The sequence below is a fragment of the Protopterus annectens genome, chromosome 1.part2 (assembly GCF_019279795.1).
Source record: "Protopterus annectens isolate FY-2018-M chromosome 1.part2, PAN1.0, whole genome shotgun sequence".
Taxonomy (NCBI): domain Eukaryota; kingdom Metazoa; phylum Chordata; order Ceratodontiformes; family Protopteridae; genus Protopterus; species Protopterus annectens.
In genome coordinates this window covers 999,085,938-999,112,940 of record NC_056727.1, presented here as the reverse complement: position 1 = coordinate 999,112,940, position 27,003 = coordinate 999,085,938, and the positions used below count along the sequence as shown (strand labels likewise).

General features: G+C 41.7%; 2 protein-coding genes across 2 annotated transcripts in view; one reads left to right on the top strand and one right to left on the bottom strand.

The window, feature by feature from the left end:
- Positions 1 to 14,163, bottom strand: part of LOC122792221 (general transcription factor II-I repeat domain-containing protein 2B-like) — a 30,899-nt gene extending 16,736 nt beyond the window's left edge. Inside the window, exon 1 of the mRNA XM_044059963.1 lies at positions 14,026 to 14,163. The gene's annotated coding sequence lies outside the window, so the exon portion shown is untranslated. The remainder of the gene's footprint in view (positions 1 to 14,025) is intronic.
- Positions 14,164 to 14,320: 157 nt separating this feature from the next.
- CLSPN (claspin) overlaps positions 14,321 to 27,003 on the top strand; it is a 699,079-nt gene continuing 686,396 nt past the window's right edge. The window contains exons 1-3 of the mRNA XM_044059962.1: positions 14,321 to 14,413; positions 14,952 to 15,110; positions 15,911 to 16,000. Coding sequence (XP_043915897.1) covers positions 14,991 to 15,110; positions 15,911 to 16,000 — 210 coding nt within the window. The 5' untranslated portion in view covers positions 14,321 to 14,413; positions 14,952 to 14,990. The remainder of the gene's footprint in view (positions 14,414 to 14,951; positions 15,111 to 15,910; positions 16,001 to 27,003) is intronic.

Here is a 27,003-nt window from a genome sequence, read left to right as displayed (position 1 = left end):
TTATGATTGTCTTTAGAGTCCTTGGCGATTTCTCTCAAAATTTGCCTTTGATGATTTTATGAGAGCTCTTAGTTTTTTACTTATAATGATCAAAGGTGTCTTACCTTTCAAGGATTTTGCTCTATCTTGTAGTAGCTTCCTCCTTTTGTTGTAGAGCTTGTTTATGGCTGGGGTCCACCAGACTGGACGCTTGCCTTTGGTACAGAGAGTCTTAGTTTTGTTTGGGATTGCCTGATCCACGCAGTCCTGTAGGTGCTGGTAGAAGGCATTTGTAAGTGATTCAGCGGTTTGAGTAATGTTTACCACTGGCTCAGGGGCCTTAAAGGAGACCACACTAGTTTTTAGAAGTGTGAAATCGGCTTTTGAGAAGTTTTTCACTGTGGTCTTTTTTGTTTCAGGTGGGGGCGGGATGAGGACCTCCAGCGAGATCCTTTGTTGTGGTTGGTGGTGGTGGTGGTGGTGGGGTGGGGGGGGCAGAATGAGGGTTTTGCAGGTGGCATGGATGTGTTTCTCAGTTGCTGGCAGGCTCCACTGCAGTAGCAGTATGGCAGAAAATTATTGCGTTGCAGTGTGACATTAGGCTAGATCTGTCCATGCATATTAAGTCCTTGACCCTACCATTTATTTGATACATCATCCAGTTTGCATCTTGGTAAGATAAGACTGCTTGTCACAATGAGAATTGACTCAAAAGACAAGGAATTTACTAGATACAGAGTTGGTAGTTGCACTGAGAGTAGGGTCATAGTCCTTACATTTGTATACAAACATTTCAAAAATTAACTGTATATATTCAAACAAGGTCTTCCACTGTTTACAGTTTCCATGCAAGACCATGTATTAAAGTAGTATGTTTCAGAGTTGCACAATATTTTTTTTTTCTGTCTAAGGGTGGTATTCATAGTCACTGAGCTTATGTATGTAGATCTATACTATTGGGCAGTCAGATGTGAGGGTCAAGATCTATGGTCCTTGTACCTGCTCTAGTGCCACAAAATAGATCTGACGCCACTAGAGGGATGTTCTCACAAGTTACAACACTGACAATGAGCATGGTAAATTAGAAAAGATGCAAATAAATTTGATACACTAATTTTCACCTGCATGCTGTCCTTAAGCAAATGGGAATATGCACTGCCGGCTGACAGATATGGGCTTCCAACATCCAGACCTGCACTGATATTGCCCTAATGCTTCCTTCCAGTGCCTTACCTGCAGTAAATGGCTCTCACAAACTTTATTTACACACACTAGCTTGCTTATGCTCTTGTGCACTCTCGCTCTCCCTAGTGCACTCTTGTTTTCACGCACGCTCTCTCGAGTTGCAGCAATGCCCTAGAGTTACTCTATGTACAACCATGGCTATCGGCAGAGTTAACAAGGAAAAGGGGGGGTAGGTTGCCAGGTCTTCTATATTGCACATGCATGCACTAAAACTTATGGACAGTTTGAGTCTCCAATACACCTTCTGCATGTCTTTGGAATGGGGCAGGAAATTTAAGCACCTGGGGAGGAATGGGGGGAGTGTGTATGTATATATATGGTTTCACTTGAAACCATCGAATTAAACACAACGTCGAGACTCACATCATAAACCTAAACGAACGAAATCTAAAACCATAGAGTAGCAAACTGTCGAAAAAAACTGCATAACATCATGAACTGAAAGGAACACTATAAATAATATATGTGCGTGTTACCAAAACATCGAAATGTGAAGACGAACACGCATAACAGCCTGTGATAGTCCCATATAGTGAGAAAATAATTAGCGTCACACGTAATCATCCTCTGTGACATAACTTCAGTATTGCCATCGCAACATTTCAATACTGCAAGTCTATTCCAATACTGCAATTATTTAAACATATTCCAAGTAACAAAAAACAACGAAATGCGAACATATTGCTGTAGAGAACAGTAGCACATAGAACTAAACTGAATACTTGTACAACACACCATCGTCTTCTATATACATATTCACAAATTTGTGAGATCACAGCTTGAGTAAGCCAGCAGTAGCTACATCCATACCTTAAAAACTCGATGGTATGGCTCTCGATGATTTTACTTGAGCAATGAACAAAACATGCTGGAGGGATAGGTTCATGACCCAGAGTCTCCCCATACTCTGGAATAGACTGCCCATAAATGCTGTGGTAGCACTGTCACCTCGCAGTAAGACGCTGTCCGGTTTGATTCTCAGCTAGAGTGTCTTCTGCGTGGAAACATGCGTGAATGGGCGTACCTTCGTTGAAGGTAGTTTCAGGGCTGGTAGCTCTGCACGTAGAAATCAACTACCAATCATTAGCAGACCGGAGTTCCACTGTGGCAACCCCTAACCGGGAAAAGCCGAAAGACACAAACAAACATGTCAAGCAGAGCGCCTCCTTGGCCCTCTTCAAAAGGAACTTAGACAACTGGATGGGAGATAGGAAATTCACCCCAGGGATCATGTCAGTTGCCCTGCTAGACAGTGGTCCAGGGAAGTAAATATTGTGTAAGAAATATCCAGGGAACTGTTATGGCTAGGTTTGTATAGGTCCTAGGGACGAAAAAGGATCAGTTTCTCTGGCTGTAAGATTACCCCAGAAAATGAGCAGAAAGATCTCTACAAGGAGAAATTTTAACGTCACCTGTAGACATTTTAGCTGTAGAGGGGTGTATCATAAAAATGGAAGTAATCCGTCTGAGCACACTGAGTAAATCTCCTAGGTTACCAATCAGGCATCCTAAAACATTAATAGAACATCTAGGTGACATGAGGGTCTACTCTTGGCCTAATCTTCATCTCCTTTGACTTAAAAAGTTCTTAAGTGGTCTACTTTGCCACACAAGTAGCCTCTGCAGCAGCTCTATGGTTTTCTAAGAGGCTTGTTTTGCTGAGGGGGAAAAGGTACTGGGGCTGAAGCTGCTCTGGGATGACTTGGTGCCGTGTCCTTCCTATCCACATAGTCAGCAATTCTCCCAGACTGGTAGTTTTCAGGTGGAATTCGGTTTCCTCAGGGGACTGAAAGGGATACCACTCCTTGAAGTACACTGGATAAAGCAGTTTACATTTCCTGGTTTTCCTCCTGTAAAATGTGAATTATAGGCAAGAAAGCAGACCAGTGCTTTCTTGTTTCAGCAGAACAGTAATTTTCAGAGTGTTTTTCTAACCTGTAGATGAAATTGCTTTCCTGGTACTCACAATGCCAATAAAATTCTGTGTTGTCAATTGAAAGTTTCCAATCTAACTAAAGGATGAAAAGAAGACATTGCTATGCATGAGTGAGAAACAAGCTCTGTGTGCACACTCAGTATGCTTCTTTTTTTTGTGGTGCGATGTCTGTCTTCTCAGGTTAGATCTAAAAAAAATGAAATTGTCTCCATTCTCTATTTTCACACAGTTAGAGCTCCACGTCAGGTAATTTCTGTATATAACTATCCATTTAAAACACCTGTTGGTGCTGTTAAGGAAGAGTAAATGCAAACCAACAAAAGGGTGCATCTCTAATTTTGGTGCTAACATCAGTCTGTCTCCTTAGGAGCTTAATGTATTTGCACCTTTTCTGTATTTAAATGCATTGCCTGTTAAAGATGTTGGCAGACCAAAATCATGTAAAATAAAGATGTTATTTGAGAATGGGAGGCCTCAGCAGAATATTTGCCCTAGCTCTTCTGCATTTACTTGGTTTTGGCCTCCTGAGATCTGTATTACTAAATAACTCCGTCACTCTCGTATTTGTACCAGAGAACCGCACCCACAGACTGAAACATGTGCATTTAATCAAGTTTTGATATTTCCTATATTTTAACAGCACTCTGGGACCATTTACAGCTTTTAATTTTTTTATACGCAATTTTATACCCTTACCACATGGGGTCTAGCATGTTTTACTAAGCCTCCTGCTATCCCACAATGCAGCATTTGTCTCAAAACACTGACATCACGCAGCTGTCCCTGTTCCACAGTTGCTGTCACAGTATTCACTTAGCATGCATCCACTCTGTTGCTTCAAATCAAACTTCTAAACAAAACAATGGTTGCTTTTCAGTGGCTAATTATACCACAAGCAGCTGAAATGCCAAAGAACAGACTTTCAAAGTTTGTTACTGCAGCTTCTTGTTAGACTTGCTAAGTCTTTTGCTATCCCTGACTTGTAGTTCTTCTATTCATCTCCCTTCCCCCAGTAACAGAGCTGCAGGTAATTTGAGCTGTTTACTGCTGTGATTGACATTTCACAGCAGGAGCCTTGAGTAATGGCCTGCTTACCTCTTCCAGTCTTACGCTGACAGTGGGACATTTTTTTAGCTGCACCATATGTTATGAAATTGCCATTCCTGCTCAAAAGCACTTCAGGAGGCACTCCTGATCTCCTATTCTCGATCCTTCCTGTTGAAGGAACCTTCCTTCCTGAAGGTGCCAAACATTTTGACTGCTGTGGTTAAAAAAAAAAAAAAAATCCATGTTGCTTTCTGAATTTCTAAAATGCTCAGTGCTGCACCACAATTTAACTGAAGTTAATTTGTCCACAGCAGGATTACCAAGCAATGCATTACAGCAAACTCTGGAAATTGGACATTCATATTCTGTGTCAATTTACCAACTACAGTATGGTTGCCAGTGATTATCTGCAACTTATAACAGATGTGGGGTCTTCTCATTTTTGCTGTTTTTGTTAATTCCTTAATTGTTTGTATGTAAAGCACTGCATGTGCATATAAAGCAACAAGAATGCATGGATCATGCTATCCCAGGCAAAACCAAGACTCACTCCTCCAAGAAAAGCCACAACAGTCCCCGAGAACTATCGCCCTATAAGCCGGATGAGCCTGGTCTGCAAGGCTATCGGTCGCATCATGGAACTCCTTAACAGAGACATTGGGAACCACCAAACACTGGACTCTACCCAATTTGGCTTTAAGGGTAGATCATGCCTCTTAAATCTAGTAGATTTTTTTTGAGATAGTTACCAAGGCTATAGATGAGGGAAAGGAGATCCACACCTACCTAGACCTCGCCAAGGTCTTAAGACACCATTCCCCATGCGGGTATTATAGACAAGCTCACCAGCCTGAACATAAACCCCTACATCACAAGATGGGTTGCAAACTGGCTCACTAAGAGTGGTGTCCACAGGACTCTGTCTTGGGACACCTCCTGTTCGGTATATACTTCAGAGGTATAGGCAAGCACAGGAGGACTATGGCTGACCAGGTTCGCAGACTATTGCAGTTTGGCAGCCATAATGGACTCTCCGGCTGACAGACATCCTCCAAATGAGTCTCACCGAGACAGATACCTGGTGTCAAAATCAAGGCCTCAAGCTAAATGCCAAAAAGTGCATAGTAATCCCCTTTGGGAAAAAAAAAAAAAAAAGGACCCACGAAGTACCACAGAGGTGGTAGTCCCCTAAATATGCAAGATGTCATAAGGGATCTGGGGACCCAAGTAGATAGTAATCTCTCCTATGATAATCACATTGCCAAAGTGGTTACAAAATCCTTCTATGTGGCCCACCTAATCACAAAAGTGTTCGCATCTAGTACAAAAGGGGTTATTGTGGCTCTCCTCATTACTCAGACCATACCTCTCAAATGTCCCAGATTTTGACTCAAATTTTAACTCTGTCCCGCTTTAATCCTTCCTAAAACTAGTGACACTTGGAGAAAAGGTGGTGAATTACACTTAATGAGTAATGACAATAATTAAGAGTTATAAACTTTTTATTTCAGAAAGTGTATTAATTTATATGCTATGATTCTGGCTATGATTCTGTCAATGTTTCAAGCTAATAGGACTAATATTTTAAAAGTGTCCCTGATTGTTTTCTTGATGCGTCCCTGATTCTGTTGAAATGTCCCCATTTGGTTGAAAGGTCTGACTCAGACCCATTATAGAGTATAATGCCCCTTTTTGGGATGCCCCTTAAAAGACACTGGCAACAGCTGGAAAGACCACAAAAGTACCTCTTCAAGAAGATTACTGTCCTCAAACAGATGCTGTATGCAGCTGGACTGAAGAAACTCCAGCTGTACTTAGTTGCATACCACTTACCCAGAGGTTCTCTGCCTGATATACAAGGCCATGTCCAACCCGGAATTGATGGACATGCTCAACCTAAAGAAAACCAACTCCCCTTGAGCCACACGCTCTAGGAATCTAAACCTCACCATAACAATAAATAGGATATGCTGGAGGGATAGATTCCTGTCCCAGAGACTTCCCATGCTTTGGAACAAGATTCACATCTACATTAGGCAGAGCCCCTCACCACCACTCTTCAAGAGTAACCTTGACGAGTGGATGGGAAGCACAAAAATTTGCCCCGGGGATCGCTTCAGTGGCTATGCTGGGCAGAGGTACAGGGAATTAATTGGGGGGGGGGGGGCAAAACCAAACACATTCTGGCTAGGCTTATAAATGCCTTTAGGTGGATAGCCTAGTACCCACCTACGGGCACACAGACAGTTTGTATGTATGATTTTATATATATATATATATATATATATATATATATATAAAAATCTAAATTGCAAAAGCTTTTGCACCTGTAATGATGACTCCACTTTAATCTGTGCAGCCTCTTCCACAGCTGAGCTTAAATCACTAACCCAGAATAGTTTTAACATTGTTGAACAATGGTTTGCAAACAGTCATCTTATCTTAAATCCCAACAAAACTAAGTTGCTTAAATTTTCCCCCACTTCCAAGTCCACCTCTCCCTCCTTTTCTATAAAATCCAGTAATGGCACAGTGAACCCCAGATGTGCACACCAAACTCCTAGGAGTCATCATTGATAACACCTTAACTATCAAAGCAGTTAAAAGAAAACTAGGCTCCCCTTTCCTCACTCCATTCGCCAAAATGTTGTAGCTCGCTCCCACTTCCTGTCTACCCTACTATATGCCTTTCCAGTCTCCACTATTCTGAATCAAGCCACTCTTAGCAAACTTGCTAGCTGTTGCAACCACATGGCCAGATTTGCCACTGGTATAACCTACAGGACTCACCACGGTTTAAAAAAAAAAAAAAAATTTGCACTAACAACCCTCTCAGTAGTCCTTTTGTATATGCGGCAGCACTACCAAAATACATGAAAATTAATCATATTCCCCCAAGGTACTTTTCAATGTGTACATAATCAGAAAAATAAAGCATTTTAACAAACAACTTCATGAGTAGTGTGTTGTAAGCCATACTAAGCATCCAAATTACACAAAAAATTAATAATTTCCTACAAGGAGGCCTTGCACAAGCACAGAAATGAAGCATGTCCCCAGTGACCCCTTCTTTGTCAATGTAAGAGCAACAACCAATATACAGAAACTATCTTTAATGGCCCCTTTAGTCATATTTGTCCTTGTATGCACAAGCACCCAAAAAGAAGCATTGCCCCCAACACTCTCAGTAGTCTGCCTATGCACACAACTTAAACAATTTTCACAATGCCCACCCCATTAGTTTGTCTATGCAAGCACAAAGAAAAAGAAACATTTTCGCTAATTACCCCTTCAGTCAGGTATGTTCATGTCTGCGCAAGCAGCAAATGTGAAATTCCCCCCACCCCCGATAGCCCTCTCAATAGTTTGTCCATGTCTGCACAACCACGACCAAGTGACATCCAAATTATTAATTTCCCCAAGGTTGCCTACATTACTTTGTTCATGTATGCACAAAAAAAACAAACACACAACAAAACACACATCCCCCCCAAAAAAAAGACACGTCCCCCCAACAACTTCATCGGTAGTCTGCTGCATAGTATGGACCAAATGACATCAGAATGAATTATTTCTCTGAAGGACCCATTGTGTACTTTGTACATGTATGCACAAGCACAAAAGTAAACATCTGCCCCCCAATAACCCCTTCATTACTTTATCTATACAAGCACCAAAAACGAAACATCCCCCTAACACACTCAGTAGTCTGCCACTGCACAGAAAATAAACAGTTTTCACAACTAACTCTCCATTAGTTGGTCTGTGTAAGCACAAGGAATACAAAGAAACACTTTTGTCCATGTATGCACAAGCACGAAAACCGAATCATTGTCCCTAACAACCCTGCAAGTAGTTTGTCCATGTCTGCACAAGCACCAACAAATGACATCAAAACTAATCATTTCCCCAAGGCTGCCTAAATTACTTTGTCCAAGTATGCACAACCACAAACAATTTTCCCCATTGACCCCCTTACTTTGACTATTTCATCACACAAACAGAAAAGACATTTTTCCAATGACCTTTTCAGTCCAGTTTGTCCATGTGTGCACAAGCTCAAAAAATTAATCACTGCCCCTAACATTCTCAATAGTCTGCTCATGTATGCACAAGCACTACCAAATGACATCAAAATGAATAGTGTCCCCCATTGCAGGTCTTTTCAAGTTTAATTCATTTTACATACAGGCACACAAATGTTCTTCCATCTTGAGCATCTCAAGTATTAACTGTCAATATTTCTACAGAAACGTTAACAAACCTGCAAATATAGGACTAAGATAAACTTTAAGCAAGATTACTTTTTACACCAATCTCCCCAAAAGCAAAAAACAAAATTTAAAACACTATCTAACCCACTTTAAGGTATATTGGTTAAATCTGATGTGTATTTTAATTAGCTTACACCCACTATACACATCAGAAAATAAACTTTATTAGTCAACCAACATTCACCAAGTAGGTCAGTGTCTTGAAGGTAAAGAACAGGATTTCCTGGACACTTGTGTGCACACAAATGCTATACAGTTAAAATAACATTGTGCATTTATTTTCAAACAAATGTAGCAGTAACTTTCACTTAGTTAAGTGCACCAATGACAATTATGCATAACAGCATATTGTAGCAACATTTATACGCACAAAAGATGGTCGCCGCTAATGATACTCTACATTATTTACATACTCTGATATTCACAAAACACAAGTGTGACTAAAACCAAATTTTGCCTTCGCATATTCTATCTCAGTACCAAAGGTACACAAGTGACATGACACCACCAAGAACAGAACCCCCACTTTAACCCTTACAGTTTTTATATACTTTGTTGATTCCTCCATCAGCCATGAACAACATGCCCAATTAAGTTACTTCAGTCTCCTCCACTTCCTGACATTCAAAACATTAGAAAGGGAGAGTAGATGCTAGTCGCCTTGCATGGTCAGAATACTTTTTCCCCAACCCATCCCTTACTGGCTGGCAAACTTCTGTACACCTGCCTTACCTACAAAGAATGACCATACCACCAGTTAATTTCTCCCACAGATTGCGTACCAAGTCTGGAGTACTCTGCAGTTGGATGCATAATTATCTCTTCCCCCCAGGAAGGGGGGGGGGGCAGCAGCATCAACTACTCACTCACCATTATGTACAGATTTCTAACACATTCTGCTGGCCTAAAATATGGCACACTCTGCAGACTGGTACAAAACAGCCCTTCCCCTGGGATCAAGAAAGTCAGTATCCACCCCCCACTCTCAATCCTCCATGGCCAGCTCCTCTAGCTTCCCGTCTGCTTATTAAACTCAGGTCATGGTGAACTACAGTTGCAGCTTTAATGGCTTCCCTGGGATAGGAAAGCTTGCATCCAACACTTATGCTGAAACCTGTCCAGCCAATTCCTCTACCTCCTAGTGTGCCAAACTCAAAGTCATCTGGGACTCCAGAGGTTTAATCTATTACAAGGAGTCAACTTAACCTTCACTTTGTTCTATATCTGCTGCTCCTCTTCTGCAACATCTCTTCCTCTTAGTTACATTTACTGGTCAAACAAGAATACCAGACGTATTCCGAAAAGTCTCTCGGAGATTCATCTACAAAAACAGAAATGGTTCTTTTCTGTGAATGAGATTCTTCTACAGAAGACCAACATTACTCTTAATCTCCCCCCCCCCCCCAACATGCTATCGCTCTACTGCAGAGACTTCTTAGTAACTGGCCTCACAGAACCTCAATGCATATTCTTGATTTTGTCATGTTCGGCACATGTTAAAAGAAGTTAGTAATGAAATACCCTTCATACAAGTAATATAGGTTTAAAATCTACTGTAAACTACAAAGACTGCTATACATTATACCCAGCAACAATTCTGATACTGAAAAAAAAAAAAAAAAAAACCACATATGCAACAATATGCATTACAAAACTTGTTAGAAATTGCAATTTTCAAATACCTTATACATACAAAATTTCCATTTTTTTAGGATATACACACTTTGAACTTGCCATATATAAAAGGTCATAAAACACTCAATTACTTTCTAATTAGGCTCTAAGAAGAATACCAGGTTAGTATTGCCAAAAGACCCATGCTACGAATGCAAAGTGTCCACCTGGCTTAATTCACCAACCAAGTTAATAAGCAACAAACAAAGCCTATGATCAAAGTACCAGTTACAACAGTTCACAGATTAGTACTAGGCTAATTGCCCTTATAGGCCATTTTAAGCCTAGCCAATTACCCCCTGTGAGAATCAAACCCCGTACCTTGTGTCTGCAAGGCAAACACCTTAAACATTATGCCAACCTCCCAACCAACCAAATAAGCCCAACAATAAATAAGCGGTTTAATATTAAACTCTAGACATAAAACAAATGTAACAGTAGTATATTTTAGCCATGCAGAATTCCAAATTTTAACCATTATTTTGAACTTCTTGTATATTAAACTTGAAATCCTGCATTACTTTAACTCTCAAAAAACGTACTCCTGTGCTTGTATAGTGTTGAAAATTACACCAGGTAGTGATGCAATATATAGCAAAAATATGCAAAAAAAAGTCATTGCCTCACATACGGCCCAGACCGCAGAATCCTTTATAAACGCAGTCTATGAACATCTTCAGGAATGCATGGATCATGCAATCCCAGATAAAACCAAGACCCAATCCTCCAAGGTTAGGCGTCCTGTTTGGTGGACCACAGTCATAAACAAACTGTACAATAGAAGGAGGAAGCTATTACACGATAGAGCAAAATCCCCAAAAGGGAAGGCATCTCTTATCAGTATTAGCAAAAAACTACGGGCACTCATAAAATCGTCTAAGGCCAGCTTAGAGAGAAAAATTGCACAGGACACCAAGGATAATCACAAGGCTTTCGTTAGTTATGTTAGGAACCTGGGTGGGAATTCCCAGATATGCTCAGAATTAGTCCAAAATGACAAAAAATACACCAAACCCACAGACATTGCCAACATCCTAGCGGACAGGTTCAGCGCAAACTTCTCCCCCCCTTCCCCACCAAAAGGGCAAATATCTATCCCAGCAGAGTGCTGCTCTCCTGACATCTCAGATGCTCAGGTAAGAGCCACCCTCTCCAAAGCAAAACACAGCATCAATGGGAACAGACTGTATCCCGGGCTGCGTCCTACATGAACTCCAAGAAGAACTAAACCCAAACATAAAACTACTGTTCAATCTCAGCCTTACTACAGGATAGGTTCCCAAAGAGTGGCGTACAGCAACAATGGTCCCTCTCCACAAAGGTGGTGCCTCAACAGATCCTGGAAACTATCGCCCCATAAGCCTGACTAGCTTGGTCTGCAAAGCTATGGAAAGGATCATCGTGGACCTCAAAGATATTGGGGACCTACAGACACTGGATCCTACCCAGTTCAGCTTTGTTAAGGGCAGATCCTGCCTCTTAAACCTGATCGATTTATTTGAAACACCAAGGCCATTGATGAGGGGAAGGTGGTCCACACAGCCTACCTGGACCTTGCAAAAGCCTTCGATACAATACCCCACTCGGGCATTATAGATGAGCTCAGCAGCTTAAATATAAACCCCCATGTCACTTGATGGGTTGCAAACTGGCTCAAGGACAGAACACACATGGTTAGAATTGCTGGAGCCATGTCAGACTTCAAACCAGTTGCATGTGGCATCCCACAAGGCTCGGTCCTGGGACCTCTCTTGTTCGGTATATATTTCTCGGAAGTACAGGCTAACACGGAAGGACTGTGGCTGACCAAGTTCTCAGATGACTGCAAACTGGGCACCATAATAGACTCTCCAGCCGACACAAGCATCCTCCAAAAGGGCCTCTTAGAAACAGACAACTGGTGCCAGAGGCATGGCCTCAAGCTAAATGCCAAAAAGTGTATGGTCATCCCCTTTGGCAAAAACAAAGTGCCCACAAATTACCACATAGGTGGTAATCCATTAAGTACGGAATAAGCAATTAGGGACCTGGGTACCCAAGTTGATAGCACTCTCATTTGGCAACCACATGGCCAAAGTGGTTAGAAAAACATTTTATATAGCCCACCTAATCATGAAGGGATTCACATCTAGATCAGGGGAGGTCATCGTGCCTCTTTATTCATCAGGCCCATAATTGCGTACAATGCCCCTTTTGGGATGTACCTTACCAGACACCTGCAGCAATTGGAAAGACCCCAAGAAGTACCTCGCCAAGAGGATCAAAGGACTCAAACAAATGCCATATGCTGCCTGGTTAAAGAAACTCCAGCTCTACTCAGTGGCATACCGCCTGCTCAGAGGCGATCTGTGCCCGACGTATAAAGCCATGCCCAACCCGGAAATATTGGACATGCTGCACCTCAGAAAATCCAAATCCCATTGAGCTACGCGCTCGAGAGACTTGAACCTCAGCACTGAAATAAATAGGACATGCTGGAGGGACAGATTCATAACCCAGAGGCTCCCTTCACTCTGGAATAAAATCCCAGTCCAGGTTAGGCAGAGCCCCTCATTGACTCTCTTCAAGAGGAATCTTGATGAGTGGATGGGAGATGGTAGGTTTACCCCAGGTATCACTTCTGTGTCATTGTTAGAGGCACAGTATACTAACCTCAAAAAAGGGCATAGCAAAATTCATTTAAAATGGGTGGCAAAAGTCAAACACATTCTGGCTAGGCTTATAAATGCCCTAGGGCAGATAGCCTAGTATGAACCTGTAATAGTTACCATAATATACACTTAAATGAACATGCTGCCATCCTACCTTAAAAAGAAAATGTTGCATATTTGTTTATAAATGAAGTGTAATATACCACATTCGCACTTACAGAAAACACTACTGTTTTAATATATATATATATATATATATATATATATATATATATATATATATATATATATAGTTTTGTTTTTATTTATTAGTATATTCTAGTAGTTGCTTCCTCAAGTCTGTATGAGGGAGATAAAATGCACAATAGTGTGGCAGCTAAGCATATGGTTAAAAAAGTGCCTCAGTTCCTGTCACCAATTATATCTAAAGGTGGGGGTGGGGGGCAAAGCAACAGGCATATGCCTTCCATCACAAACTACACTGTACCATCTACAGCATGTTTCAGGCATGCTTTCTACCACAACACTGGAAACGCTTCCATACCCTCTTTGCTTATGTCATTGCTAAAACATCGTAAACTACAAAATGAAATATATAACATCGCTTTCAGATTACATCAACTATATATAACCTCCATTCAAGTGTCCTTTAGCTGATCCTCTGTTCCGGGTAGTGTATGGACCACAAAACGAATAGATGTCATGATTACATGTCAATAAATAAAAACAAACGGCGTAAGTTAAGTATTTGTAAAATAAGTAAAGTTTAATAACCGGAGCGCTTAGCTTGACTGCCCTAGTGGGCAGCCAAAACGAAAATGAAACTAGGAAAAAAAACTAAACAAAAATGTAAGCGACAGACTCAGCTACGACAAACACATACAATGACTCCAGGCATTCACACACATGCACACTACTCCAATTAAACTAAGCACTTACCGCACTTCAGCACACACACAAATTGAAAAAGCAGATAAAAACAGTAGCAGTAGTACATTGACCAGTACACCCAAAGAGAATACAGCAACGGTAACACATTAAAAGCTATTCATTCTACTAAAACCAGCAGCAGTGCAGTGAAGCACAACCAACCATTGAAGCACGTGACACCCTCAAAAACATGACCACACTCTAATAAAAGTTTCAATGCGAATAATACATGGCTACCTCTAAAAGCAAACATGGGCTACCTGTAGCATTCTTGATTAGAAAGACTTACCTTGGTAAAAAAAGTGAAATAATGGCTGAGATGATGCAGGCGACCCAATGCGTTGACGAAGTCCATCACTAAAATGCAGTCGTTACAACACAAAGAAAGAAAAGTAGTTCCACATTGCACCTATTCATTTTTATTAGGCTAATGGTGTGGGCTGGGCACGACAACTCTGACATCACTAAATGGGAGGTTCATTGTCCAGTTCAATGGAACATGCAAATATGGGAGTGCTGACGTCAGTCTGTGGGAGGAAACTGCCCAGTAACTACTGCAGAAGTACAGTAGTCCTGACGTCAGCACTCAAGAGCCAGATACAGGATTGTTTTTTACGGCGCGAAAACTCAGACTGAAAAAGGAAGTAAATAGTACGGAAAGGCAGGGTGCCTAGGAGGTAAAACAGTAGGATTTTTTTTTTAAAGTTGTATTGAGGATTTCGTTAGGCAGGAGCAAGTAAGAGGGAAATGGAGAAACAAGCAGGTTGAGCAATGTCAAAATGTATTCTATAATCTTAATGGAAAACATTTAAAATCTATGGACTGAGGACCAGTGGAATCTGTTTTTACTTTCATGATGGCATCTTAAATTTTGTTAGACTGGGCAGCACAGTTTATAGATTCAGGTTCTAATTTAGGAAAACATTTTCTACCAACACATCAAATTAGGTTGGAAGGCTGTTCTCTCTTATAGTGTTGCAGTCAAGTATATTGTTTAAAGAAGACTGTGCTTGAGAATGGTTCCAGCATATGTTGTCTAGAGGGTGATTGCATGTTCTTTTGTGTACATTTTTATTTGAGCAATTTAAGTTGTGGCAGAAAAAGACTGAGGTTGCTTTTTCTTAGGCACAGAATTGGAAGCCATTTCTGGTTTATTAATTTGGCTGGTTAACAAAAATGTGTCCTATGGTTTGTTTTGATAATTTTCCTGTTTAGGAAGAAACACATGGGAACTTCAATGACAGTGGTTACCTAATGTTGGCTGACAGCGACCTGTTTGAGACTGAAGTTGCAGATGAAATGGAACTGGAAGAGGAAGAAGAATCATTGGAATCGATACGAGCAGCCGTGAAAAATAAAGCAAAACAGCATAAGGTGAGTTTGTAGCGTCATAGATTCTGTAATCTTTAAACACAGGCAGTACACATTTATGCAGTCATGTACTGGGTGCAAAATTGACAGCATTCCAGAATATAGACTGCACATGGTATAATTAGACAATATTTCAACTGACACATTTCTTTAACTGTGTCTATCTTTTGCACTCCTATTTGGTTTAGGTTTACATATTTTAACTTGGGTGGTAGAATTTAAAATACTGTCAGTTTATTAACTGTAAGTCGAGATTTTTTGCTGGAAAAGATCCTCCTTTTAACCAGAATTTAAGCTTATACCCTCAAAATACTTTCTTGACTAATAACCACATAATTAACATAACATGTTTTTATCCTGAACCATCTGATGCACTGCCCGAGTTACTGAACATTGCATTTTTATTGTTTCCAGCATTTATTGATGCAGGATCTGTGATACCGGAGGAGGGGATACATCTGAACAGTATGTGCTATGGGGAAACCAGTTTTTTAAAATTATTTATTTATTTATTTTGCTCAAGTTTCTGACTTAAAACTGCTTTTTTTTTTGCTAACAGTACTAATTTGAACTGTTTCTTAGATGTTTTGTTAAATTACTTTCTGTTTGTTTCATGTGGATTTTGAGTGCTCCCAGCTTGTAAGTGCATAGTACCCAGGAGAAATGCATGCATCAATACAACCAACTTCTTTCAGAGTCATAATTTTAAACTTGATGTGAATTTACCTGTTTGATCATTAGCAATAAGCACATAAGGAAATGGTTAATACTAAGATTTATCACTTAATATGTTTACTTTTTAGAGCAGAGAACTGATTCCAACAGCTGCAGATCAGGAATATTTGTCAGATGATGAAAATGAGGGCACTACTAAGAAAACTCCAGAACGAAAGGTTGGTTTGTAAGTTGTAAAGGTGCTTATTTTAAAGGCCACAGTGATGTATGTTGGTGATACTCTTGGAGCAGTATACCAAATGTTCTTCAACTCCCCAGTCATTTGTGCAGTCTCTCTGTTAAAATCCCTTTTGAAAAGGGGACTGCTCCTTTCTCGTGAAGCTGTTTCTCTGGTGTGAAGTGCCCAATATGTCCTGTAAAATCAGACTGTCCTGTGCTGTCTTCATTGTTTCCATTTGCTTCAAACCATTAATCCCTTGCAAGCATCTTTTTTGTCAGGTTGGTTTAATTTTTCTGTCTTTGAGTACTACAGAAGTTTATCACAATATCCATTGTAGGGATCTTTGCTGCATTACATTTAAAATATGATGAGATGTCCTAGGTGCCGTGAAGTTACATTCCCTATGGCCAGCTGTAGAAAGTCCCAGCATTAAAAGAGAGCATTTCTTGTAGCACTTGTATGTGGATTAATTACTAGTATCAATTCAGTCCTTGGAAGTTTTATGACTGATGTGAGAATGTATCTGTATCCAGCTGTCTTCTTTTCAGTATGTCATCCATTTTGAATTTTCTAGTTTTTATATATCTTATGTGGATTATTGTAGTTATGGCTATTTTTATGGTTTATGTTTTCAAAGTGTTACTAACACTTAGAGGGAGACCGGTTCTCTCTGAGGGCTGCCATTTGCCGTTTCTTTTTCCTTTGGGGAGAGACTGTTATGACTTTTAACAGCAGATTGTATATCTAACTTTAGGGTTTCGTATAACACCATTTACTTCAGTACTTTTGTGGAGTACCATTGCAGGGGATTTCTGTCTTCTCACTTTGGTGCAAGAACTGCTTTTTTTTTTTTTTTTTACGATACATTTTATAAAATTATCACTTAAGACACAGACGCACATACATTAGTAAATAACCATATTAACATTTTTTTCCATTTAACACATACATTTGCACATTTATTTTCTTTATAGCAGCTGTTTCAGTCCAGGATAACATAAATCACTCAATTCCTGTCTTCCTTTAAAAGTCTCCACCTGCTGAGCATAATTCTGCATGTATTATTCTCACAAATTCCATTTACTTGGATGCAGTTTGCTCCTTCCCTTTTCTAAAGATCCTGTTTCCAGTTTTTATGTTACAGTATTAAATACTTTAAATTCAGTTGGTTTAGATTTTGGTTTCCATTTTTAGTAATTGCTATTTTGGGGGGCTTTTTAAATGTAATAAGACATTATTATGTCTAGGTAATTCAGATCCTATGAACAGCTCAAAAGAATAATTTCCTTGGGCTTTCCAAGTTGGTAGCACACTGATAAACGGTTTAACTTCAGCTCTCTTTGTGAAAAAAGAAGCTGAAAGACAAGGGCCAGGAACTCTCACTTTTAATGCATTTAGTTATTGGGTGATGAATACAATGCCTGGATGCCAGCAAAGAAGAAACTAAGAGTCTGAAAGAAAGTCGGTTAGAAAAAGGGAAGAGAACACTGACTGAGAAGCATACTGCAGCTGTTCAGCAAAAGCAGTTCAAGCTCCAGCATTGATGCAAGACATGGCTTCCAGTAAACTAGAGGAAAAAATAAGTAAAATGTGGACAGCTAATTAAACTAAAAAAACACTGAAGAAGTATATCAGATCAAATAACAAAAGGCTGAAAAAAATGGTAGAAGCTTTAAACAGATTCCTAGATAAGTTGATGAAAGTGCAAAGGTCAGAGGTTGAAATGAAGAAACGGCTGGCTAAGTATGAGACTGATCAAGAAGAGAGGTTTCAAAAAATGGTGGGTTAGAGGACAGAGCACGTAGGAAAAATCTGAGACTTTTATGCTGTACTAGAGAAAGCAGAAGGAACAGACTATTCATTTTATGAAAGTGCAAATAAGCAACTGCACTGTTCTACAGCAACAACTGTTAATTGAAAGAATGCATAGAGTGCATGCACCAAACCATGCCATGAGAAAGCAGCCATGATCTGTATTAGTAAAGATGCAAACCTACCCAGCAGAAAGAGTTGATCCAGACAAAACTGTGGCAAAAGGGCAGAGTATTAAAAGTTGGAGATGGCATGTTTGTGGAAAATGTTTATTCACTGTACACCAGCAGAAGAAAAAAATATTCTAGCAGTCAGGGAATGTTGAGAGGCAAGTGAGATTCAAGCTGAGGTATCAGCTCTCCAGACAATTGTTCCTGGTGGATCAAAGTCATTTTTGATGCAGAACAGGCAGAGGAAATAAAAGTTTGTCCAACAAAGTGAGTCATACCCAGATGGGGACTCCGCTTCTCATTCTTTTGTTAATAAGGAACAAGGAGTGACTGCCAATAAAGCTTTTTCCAATGTTCCAAAGGAAAATGTTTGAGACTGAAAAAAGTACAGGCGTTGATTAAACGAATCAGGAGTACCTTGGAACTGAAGTGGAATCTGGAATTGGGAGATGAAAAGGACTATCAGAAACACAAACTAGTGAATAAACGTGAGGCTGCAAATGCGTCAGTCACATTTGTGAAATACAGCTGTAAATGAAAGTGGAAAGAGTGGACTTTTGTTTACTTGGTTAAACTTGTGGAGAACTGAAAGACATTTGCCCCACTTCATGTTACTGTTTGGAAGGACTTAGAGTGGAAGAGGAATGAAAAGAGTAACTGTATGCAAACAATTAACAATATTTTTGCGAAGTTCTTCATTATTTAAATTGCATGCTTTATAGTAAAGCATATTAAGTTAGGGCGGCCACGGTGGTGCAGTGGTTAGCATTGCTGCCTCACAGCAAGAGGTTCCCAGGTTCGATCCTCGGCTGGGGTGCCTTCTGTGCGGAGTCTGCATGTCCTCCCTGTGGTCGCGTGGGTTTCCTCCGGGTGCTCCGGTTTCCTCCCACATCCCAAAGACATGCTGCAGGTGGATTGGGCACTCTAAATTGGCCCTAGGTGTGCGTGTGAGTGTGCCTTCTGTGGAAGGTTGGGCGCCGGGCTGGCAACTCGACACCGTAAAACTCCACTGCCATTCAATGTGCGGACAAGGTGATCCGCTGTGGCGACCCCTCACTGGGAAAAAGCCGGAAACAGAAGAAGAAGATAGTAAAGCATATTTAGTTCTTGTATGTAATGAAGATACTAAAGTAAACAGATGCTGCTGTTTCTCTAATATTTTAGTATTAAATGCAGGCAATACAATGCAAAAAGCGAAAGAAAATGCTAGATAAAAGCATGTTAATAGGCTCTAGTCTTGGGATGTTGATGTGGAGATGGGGTGCAAAATTGCACAGGTCCTAATATATGCAGAGCTGATGTATTCTTATTTTGCTTGGGTGAATGTCTGTCTGGATTATGACCCTTGGCTTAAACTAAAAAAAATTAAGTAGAAACCTTAAGGTACTCTGGTATGTGAATGATCTGGAGATTTCTTTGTTTTCATTAAAACAAAAAAATAGTATAAAATGTGGCATAGGTTCCAATGTTAAGAAAAAAGTGTATAAAGGATTAACTTGCCAAACATTAATGGATACATGCTTCACAACAGTTGGAGGTAAACATTTAAAAAGAAAGCTGTCTTGTGTAATATTTGAGAATAATCAGTTATAATGGTGACACTTGCCATTTTATCATGAAATCTGAATGGTCTCCCAGGTATAGGCAAAAAGGAAGAATATTTAAGAAACAGAGTGCAAACAGCAATTTGGAAAGAACTGCACTTGCAAATTTTTATCAAGTATTTCAGGATGGGTGTTCAGCCTAATATCATTGACAAGGAAAAGAGGAGTACATTAAGTGCTAGAGGAGCTCCAATAGTGATTTGAAATAGAAAAACGATTAGTAGAAGTAAGGGGCTACTGGCAAGTGATGAATATTATGCTGGCACATATTTATATTCCACCTGAAATACTTTCTTTATAAAAATGTGCAAGCTCAGTTCTTTCCAAATTGCTGTTGAACTGCTGTTCTAGAGCTTAAAAACTTGGGGAAAAATCACCTTTCAGCAGGGAATATGATTTGTAGGTGGGTACTGGAATTTGATTTGCAACATTGATGTATCTGGGGGCCTAGAAGGGAAAATAAAACAAGGGTAGACTTCTGAATTGTTTGAAAATATTTGGTATGGAAGACATGACTTCTGTAGTAGGAACTCTGAGAGAATTTGTTTATTCCCCAAGGTACAAAAACTGGGCTAGATTAGACGGAAATTTCACAGGAGCCATGTACATTTTGAGGATTTTGACTCCTCCAATAACTATTTCAGATCACGTGCCAGTAATTACCAAAATAAAAATGCAGGGTAGTGAAGTAAAGAAAAGACAAAAGAAAATTCACTGTTTCCCACCTACCTGTTAAAAAATGAGAAATTTAAGGGAATGGGTTGTGGATATTTGGGAACTGTGAGGGAAGATGGAAAATACTCCCGAAGTTCTAGCTATTGAGTGGGATAAAATGAAAGCATGGTCTAAAAATAGGGTAGAAATGAAAGAGGGTTAAGAAGTAACAGGAAATCTGAACCAAGCCGGCCATCTTCCAAGCTCGCAACAGCCACAAACTATCGAGCTAAACTCTTACCTACAATTCCCCTCTCCCTGTTACCTCAGATTTCATTTGCCACGTCGCCATTTAGTCGTGTCAAGCCACTTCTCTTGAGCTAAATAAACTTCTTTGATAATACTTCATCGTATTGCAGTTATTCTCTGTTCTAAATTTGTTGAATAGTTATCTCTTACGCTATCGCATCTAGAATCTCTTTTTGTCTAGCCCTTCTTTCTTCTTACCGTGAGGTAACTCCTTTACCATCTTTGGTAAATTCTTTCCTGCTTTACCTTTGGGTATTTCTTGTACCATTGTTGGTACGTTCTTCCTTTTCTTTCTTCCTCCTATCATGGCAGAGAAAGGTAGTCTGGGATTTAAAAGATATGTGGATTGTGAGCATAAATTGCCTATTTCGGATGCACATGCATTATGTGTTTACTGTTTGGGTGTGTCTCACTTGACTGTTGACCCGCCTTGCGGGATTTGTGCTAATTTCTCTTATAGGACTTTGGTGGAGTGGAAAAATAAGATGATTTTAAAGGGACTCACTTAAATCTTCCTTTTCAGAGGCTATTTCTGGGGCGGAGGCTTCAACCCCTCCTTGTTCCCATAAGAAAAGAGATGAACACAAAAGGCCAAGTCTCTCCCGTCATCTCCTGCTGGGGACAACCAGGAACAGAGACCTATGAAGGCCAGACTTTCTAGTTCGGATTTGACTTCCTTGGCCTCGAGGCTTTCGGTGCCTAGATCTTCGGCACTGAAGCCTTCGGCACCAAGTTTTGTGCCCTATACTACATCGGAACAGAGGGGGCCTCTCTGTTTAGACTTCCTTATCAGCACCGACTTTCTCCTCGATGGAGACCTTTCCGGCGTCTGACTGTTCCGACGCCAGCTTCTGCTTCAACTCCGACCATTTTCACAGCACCGGCTATTCTCTCTGTACCGACTACCTCGTTTTCCACACAGACTCTTTCGGCATCTACCATAATGTCAGCTACCACTTTGGCACCGACCTCATCGGTGCAGACCTTGCCTTCAGCACTGATGATCTCCTCGGTGCAGACACCAGTAGTACTAGCCTTTACAGCTCTGTTTTTGGTGCAGATGCCTATTTTGGCATAGTCTAAAGACCCGTTTGTGGGCACAGCATTTCCTGCATCCTTGAATAGACCTGACTCCCCTTCAGCTATGTCTGTGAGATCCACTAAAAGCCTCTCTGAACATGATGTGGTGCACCTTGTGGATCAGTTGCTTTTGGCCAGAGATATCCAACTCTCCAGGAACTACTCTTCCTTTGGAGGTGATCACCCTTCTCCAAGGACTCCTACTACTTCTCCTCCTTCATTGCCTTTGAAGCCTCCTGCTGTAGCACAGACTTCCCTCACTTCGGCCCCTTTCATGGACCTCACTAAGGAGTTGCAGTTGCCTTTGTGGCAGGAGAGACTTGTCACTGCTCTGGATGCTAGCTGTGACGTACATACTCCTGTTTTTCACAGCCATCCAGGGACTCTTGAGTTGGCGGGCTGATTTGCTTGAGCGGGGTGTGACCTCCTCGGATGGACCAGCCTTCCAACTCATTGAGAAGGCTCTCATGTCTGACTATCCTGTGCTATCAGTGTCCCCCGTCCTCCTCTGGACCGCAGTTTACACAAGGCACCTCTGGCGGAACCTAAGTACAAGGGCCTCAGGACACACTCTCACTGGAGGCTCCACTTGCGCTGACTTCTCCAGATTCTCCCCCTTAGGAAGTTCATCGCAAGAGTTAGTGTAAGAGGAAGCACGTGGACTCCCCCGAAGAGTCCCTCATGGAAGACAGACTTTGATGGGGAAGGGTCCTCTTGGTCATCCTCTGAGGTATCCTTTGAAGATATCCTCGAAATACTTAAGCAGAGAGGTGATTGGCGGCCCTCTAACCCGACCTCTGAAGAGTCTGTGTTCCTGCAGGCCATTTGTGCCCGGCCCCCTACCTCTTGGGTTACTCCACCTGCCGACGCCCTTGTCTGGCTCATCGTGCAGCATGCTTGGAAGGCTCCTGATTCCGTTGACACCATTCTCCGCAGGCAAGATAAAATCCTGTCCCCTCCAGATACTGAGCCTTACTGGTCCAAAGGTCTTCCTCTAGATGCCTTGGTGGTGGCAGCCGCAACAAAGAAGGATCTGGTGGAAGAAAGCCAGACTGTCCACCCACCCAGCAGAGAGTCCCGGGCGCTGGACAGATTAGGGAAGCGTACCTTTGCATCAGCGACCTTTGCAGTCAGGTCCCTGAATTATATGGCACATTTTACCAGGCTTCAAAGAGACTTAATTTCTGAGCTCTCTGAAACCTTGGCCGGAGCTGTGTCTGATGAGGTTCGGGACAAAGTGGCCTCACAGTTAGCCACCCTTGAATCTATTTCTAACTCCTCCATGCGTCTGATTTCTCACGCATCAGAAGAGGAAGCTAGAGCAGCGGGTGCAGGCATAGTCATGAGACGGCATGTCTTGATGTGTTTGTGTGATTTCATGGAACCTTTCAAGGCTTCCTTTCTGAATGCTCCCATTGAAGCCTCTTCGTTGTTTGGACCCAAGGTTAAAGACACACTGGCTAGGTGTGAACAGGACGGTAAGACCCTTTCTGTGTGGGTGTCCGCTATTCTTCCCCTCGATGGACTTTCTCCAGAAACCAGAAGAGTGGGAAGATGTGGCACAAAGTCTCAGGGTTCTTTCCGTGACACACGAGCTGAGTTTTCCCCTAGAGGCAGAGGGGGAAACTCATATGGAAGACTCCCCTTTCGGGGCAGAGGAGGTCCATGTAATCAGGGTTCCAGAGATTCTTTCTCTGGTCAGTCCTACCAGCGCTCCTGAAGAGCAGCCCAACTGCTTTCCTCTGGAAGCGGTTGCGGTCGTTTCTCTTTGTACCCTTCTGCCTGGCTAACCATTACCACTGATTCTTGGGTATGAGAGATAATAACCAGAGGTTATCATATTCCCTTCGATCTTTGTCCTGCCCCACTAAGGAGCTTACCAGACGTTCCACCCAGTCAAAGGGTAGAAGCAGCATTAGAGATTTCAAAACTGCTAAGAAAGTCATCCAAATAGTCCCACCAGACCAAATAGGATCCGGATTCTACTCAAGATTATTTTTAGTGCCAAAAAAGACCCAGGGACTGGAGACCAATTTTGGATCTCAGTGTACTAAACAAATTCATAGAAGACAGAAATTCCGGATGGTCACAATACAGTCTATCCTCCCACTCCTGGAGGCAGGCGATTGGATGTGCTCTATAGATCTTCAAGATGCATACTACCACATAAAGGTGGACAGACCATCAAGAAGATTCCTCCGTTTTCTGTGCAGGAGCCAGTCATTACCAGTTCCGAATACTGACCTTCTGACTCTCTACAGCCCCCAGTGTGTTAACCAAGTGCATGGCAGTTGTCGCAGCTCACCTGTGACTGCAAGGATTCCGGGTGTTTCCATACCTAGACGACTGGCTCATCACTGCCCCCATCAGACATCTATTGGAAAAAGCCTTGGCATACTCTCTTCACACTGCACAAAGGTTAGGCATAACTATAAACTGGCAAAAATCCAACCTATCCCAATCACAATCCATAGAATTCATTGGGGTCCTGTTGGATACAAATAACTGCACGGTATCTATTCCGGAGCACAGAATTTTAAGGATAAAACAACAACTCATACCCATCCTCTCAAGGGAAAGATTGACAGCACATTCTGTTCTCCAGCTGTTTGGTTCCATGGCAGCCTCCATCACCATTGTCCCCCTCGTGAGGTTTCACATGAGGGTTTTACAATGGTTACTACTCACCCAGTGATACCCTTTTCAGTTTTCTCTCTCATCCCAGATTCAGGTGACTCGGAGATGCAAACAGAACTTGATTTGGCGGATGTCGCAGAACCTGTCGCAATGGTCTTGCCCCTTCACACCCCAACAGCCCAAAGCCACAGTGACCACAGACTCCTTCCTGATGGGGTGGGGGGGGGCTTTTTCAGGGGAAGCCTGTCCAAGGCACGTGGTCGGACCTAGAGGCTCATCTGCATATAAATGTCCTAGAAGTAAGGGTGGTGCTTCTAGTTTTGCAAGCATTTCACTCTCTCCTTATGTCAGGGACGATTGCCATACAATCTGACAACATGGCAGTAGTCTGGTACATCAACGCACAAGGCGGAACCAAATCCTACCCACTCTGTCAGGAGGCCATGAGGATATGGCACTGGGCGATGGCTACCAACCGCTTTTTATTTAGCAATGCACATTCCCGGGAGTTCCAACGTGATAGCAGAGGGATTGAGCAGGTGCATTCTGCAACCACACGAGTGGTCTCGGAATCATCTTATAGTGGCGGAGATTTTCAACCTCTGGGGTTTCCCTTGCTGCGACCTTTTTGCATCCCCAACCAGCTATAAGTGTAGGAATTGCTTCGCCCTGATTCCCCCTTGGGGGCGGTCACCCAGGGACGCTCTAGTCCATGATTGGCCCTCGGGTCTGCTTGATGCCTTTCCCCTCTCATTCCCCAGTTCCTGAAGAAAACCTGCCGGTTGAAGATCAAGATAATCCTCATTGCGCCATATTGCCCTTGGCAAATTTGGTTCCCCTTCTTATGGCTTCACCTGCTAGATCAACCATGGATTCTCGATCCAACTCCGGATTTGATCTCCCATCTGCAAAACTTGATTTACCCCAACCTGAACAGCCTGAAGCTCACAGCTTGGTTCCTCCACTTCCAGTGATTGCCAGGCAGACTGATCTTTCCTCCCCAGTATGTGACATTCTTATTGCGTCTCATAAGTCTTCCACCAGAACTACTTATCTTAGCAAGTGGAAAAGGTTTACCATTTGGCTGAATGAAAAAGCGAGAGACCCTTTTTCAGCACCAGTACTGGTAGTATTGGAGCACCTGTCCAGTTTATTCCAATCTGGCCTATCTGCTTCTACCATTCAAGTTCATTTGGCCGCGATGTCTAATTTTCACAATGGTGTCCATGACTCTTCTCTTATGTCACACAAATTATGAAAGACTTTTCTAAAAGGCATTTATCATTTGAAACCCCCTTTTAGAGAACCTAGCCAGCCATGGGATCTGTCTTTAGTTCTGCAAGCATTGACTGCGGCTCCCTCTGAACCAGCTTTTTCATGCAACCTAAAGTTTCTTTCTTGGAAGACTTTGTTCTTCGGCCAGACGTATCTCTCAACTTCAAGCTCTATGCATCAAACAGCCTTACTTAATCTTTCATAAAGATAGTGTCACTGAGAACTAATCCTTCCTTCCTGCCAAAAGTGATCTCTGAAATGTCCATTAACCAATCCATTGAATTGCCAGTTTTCTTTCCCAATCATTCTAACAGAGGAGAGTATTGTCTACATACCCTTGACATTCACAGGCAAATATGTTTCTGTTTGGACAGAACTAAGGCTTCTTGCAAATCAGATAAACTATTCCTGGCCTATTCTGGTCCTAGACTTGGATGTGCTGTTTCTAAGATCACATTTGCTAAATGGTTAAGACTGTGTAACATTTATTTACAAAACTTGCATTATTCCTTTGACTACAGCAATTAGGGCTCATTGTACTAGGTTGGTCACAGCTTCTGCTGCCTTTCATGCTAGAGCTTCTTTACCTGACATTTGTGCAGCTGCAACTTGGGCTAGACCCCATACCTTCATCAGTCATTACAAATTGGATTTGGCCTCCAGAGGAAGAGCGTCCTTTGGTTCAGTGGTGCTCAGGAATGTCCTTCCATGAGAGCCTCCCAGGAATAAAGGTAGCTGGGGACTCTGTCCCAGGCGTAAGGAAGGAACGAGGGTTAACAATATCAGATAAAGAAGTTATGTCTTACCATAATGTTCCATCTGTATTGTTGATCCTCGTTCAGTCATTATGACCCTCCCTCCTTCCCCCTCCTCAGGCTTATTGTGGATCTCATCATCCTGTTCCAGTAGGTTCTTTGACCAGAGGTAGCCTCTACTTCCTTTTACTTGCAAACTCAATCTGAGGTAACGGGGAGAGGGGGATTGTGGGTAAGAGTTTAGCTCTAGGGTTTGTGGCTGTCACGAGCGTGGAAGATGGCCGGCTTGGTTCCGAAGTCTGAACTGATAACCCAGGCGTAATGACTGAATGAGGATCAGCAATACAGATGAAACGTTATGGTAAGACATAAATTTTTTTATTTAGAGGGGCTGACAAAGGTTAAAGTATTGCAGACTAAAGGAACCTAACGGAACAAGAAGAGGTGCAATTGTAGAGTGCCAAAGGCAAAATAAGGGAGCACCTGGATAATGCACATGAATTTAGAAAGATTGCTGTTAAGTAACTTAATGACTCCAGAACAAAAAATAAACTTTTGTCACAACAACTTGGGCAACAGAAAGTATGAAAGGTTGTTGCCAAACTGAGCCTGTAGCAAGAAAATTAACCAGAGATTCTGTACATGTATTAGAGGTATTTTGGAATTTTTATGAAAATTTGTAAAAAGCACAGAAGTGGGGAAGTC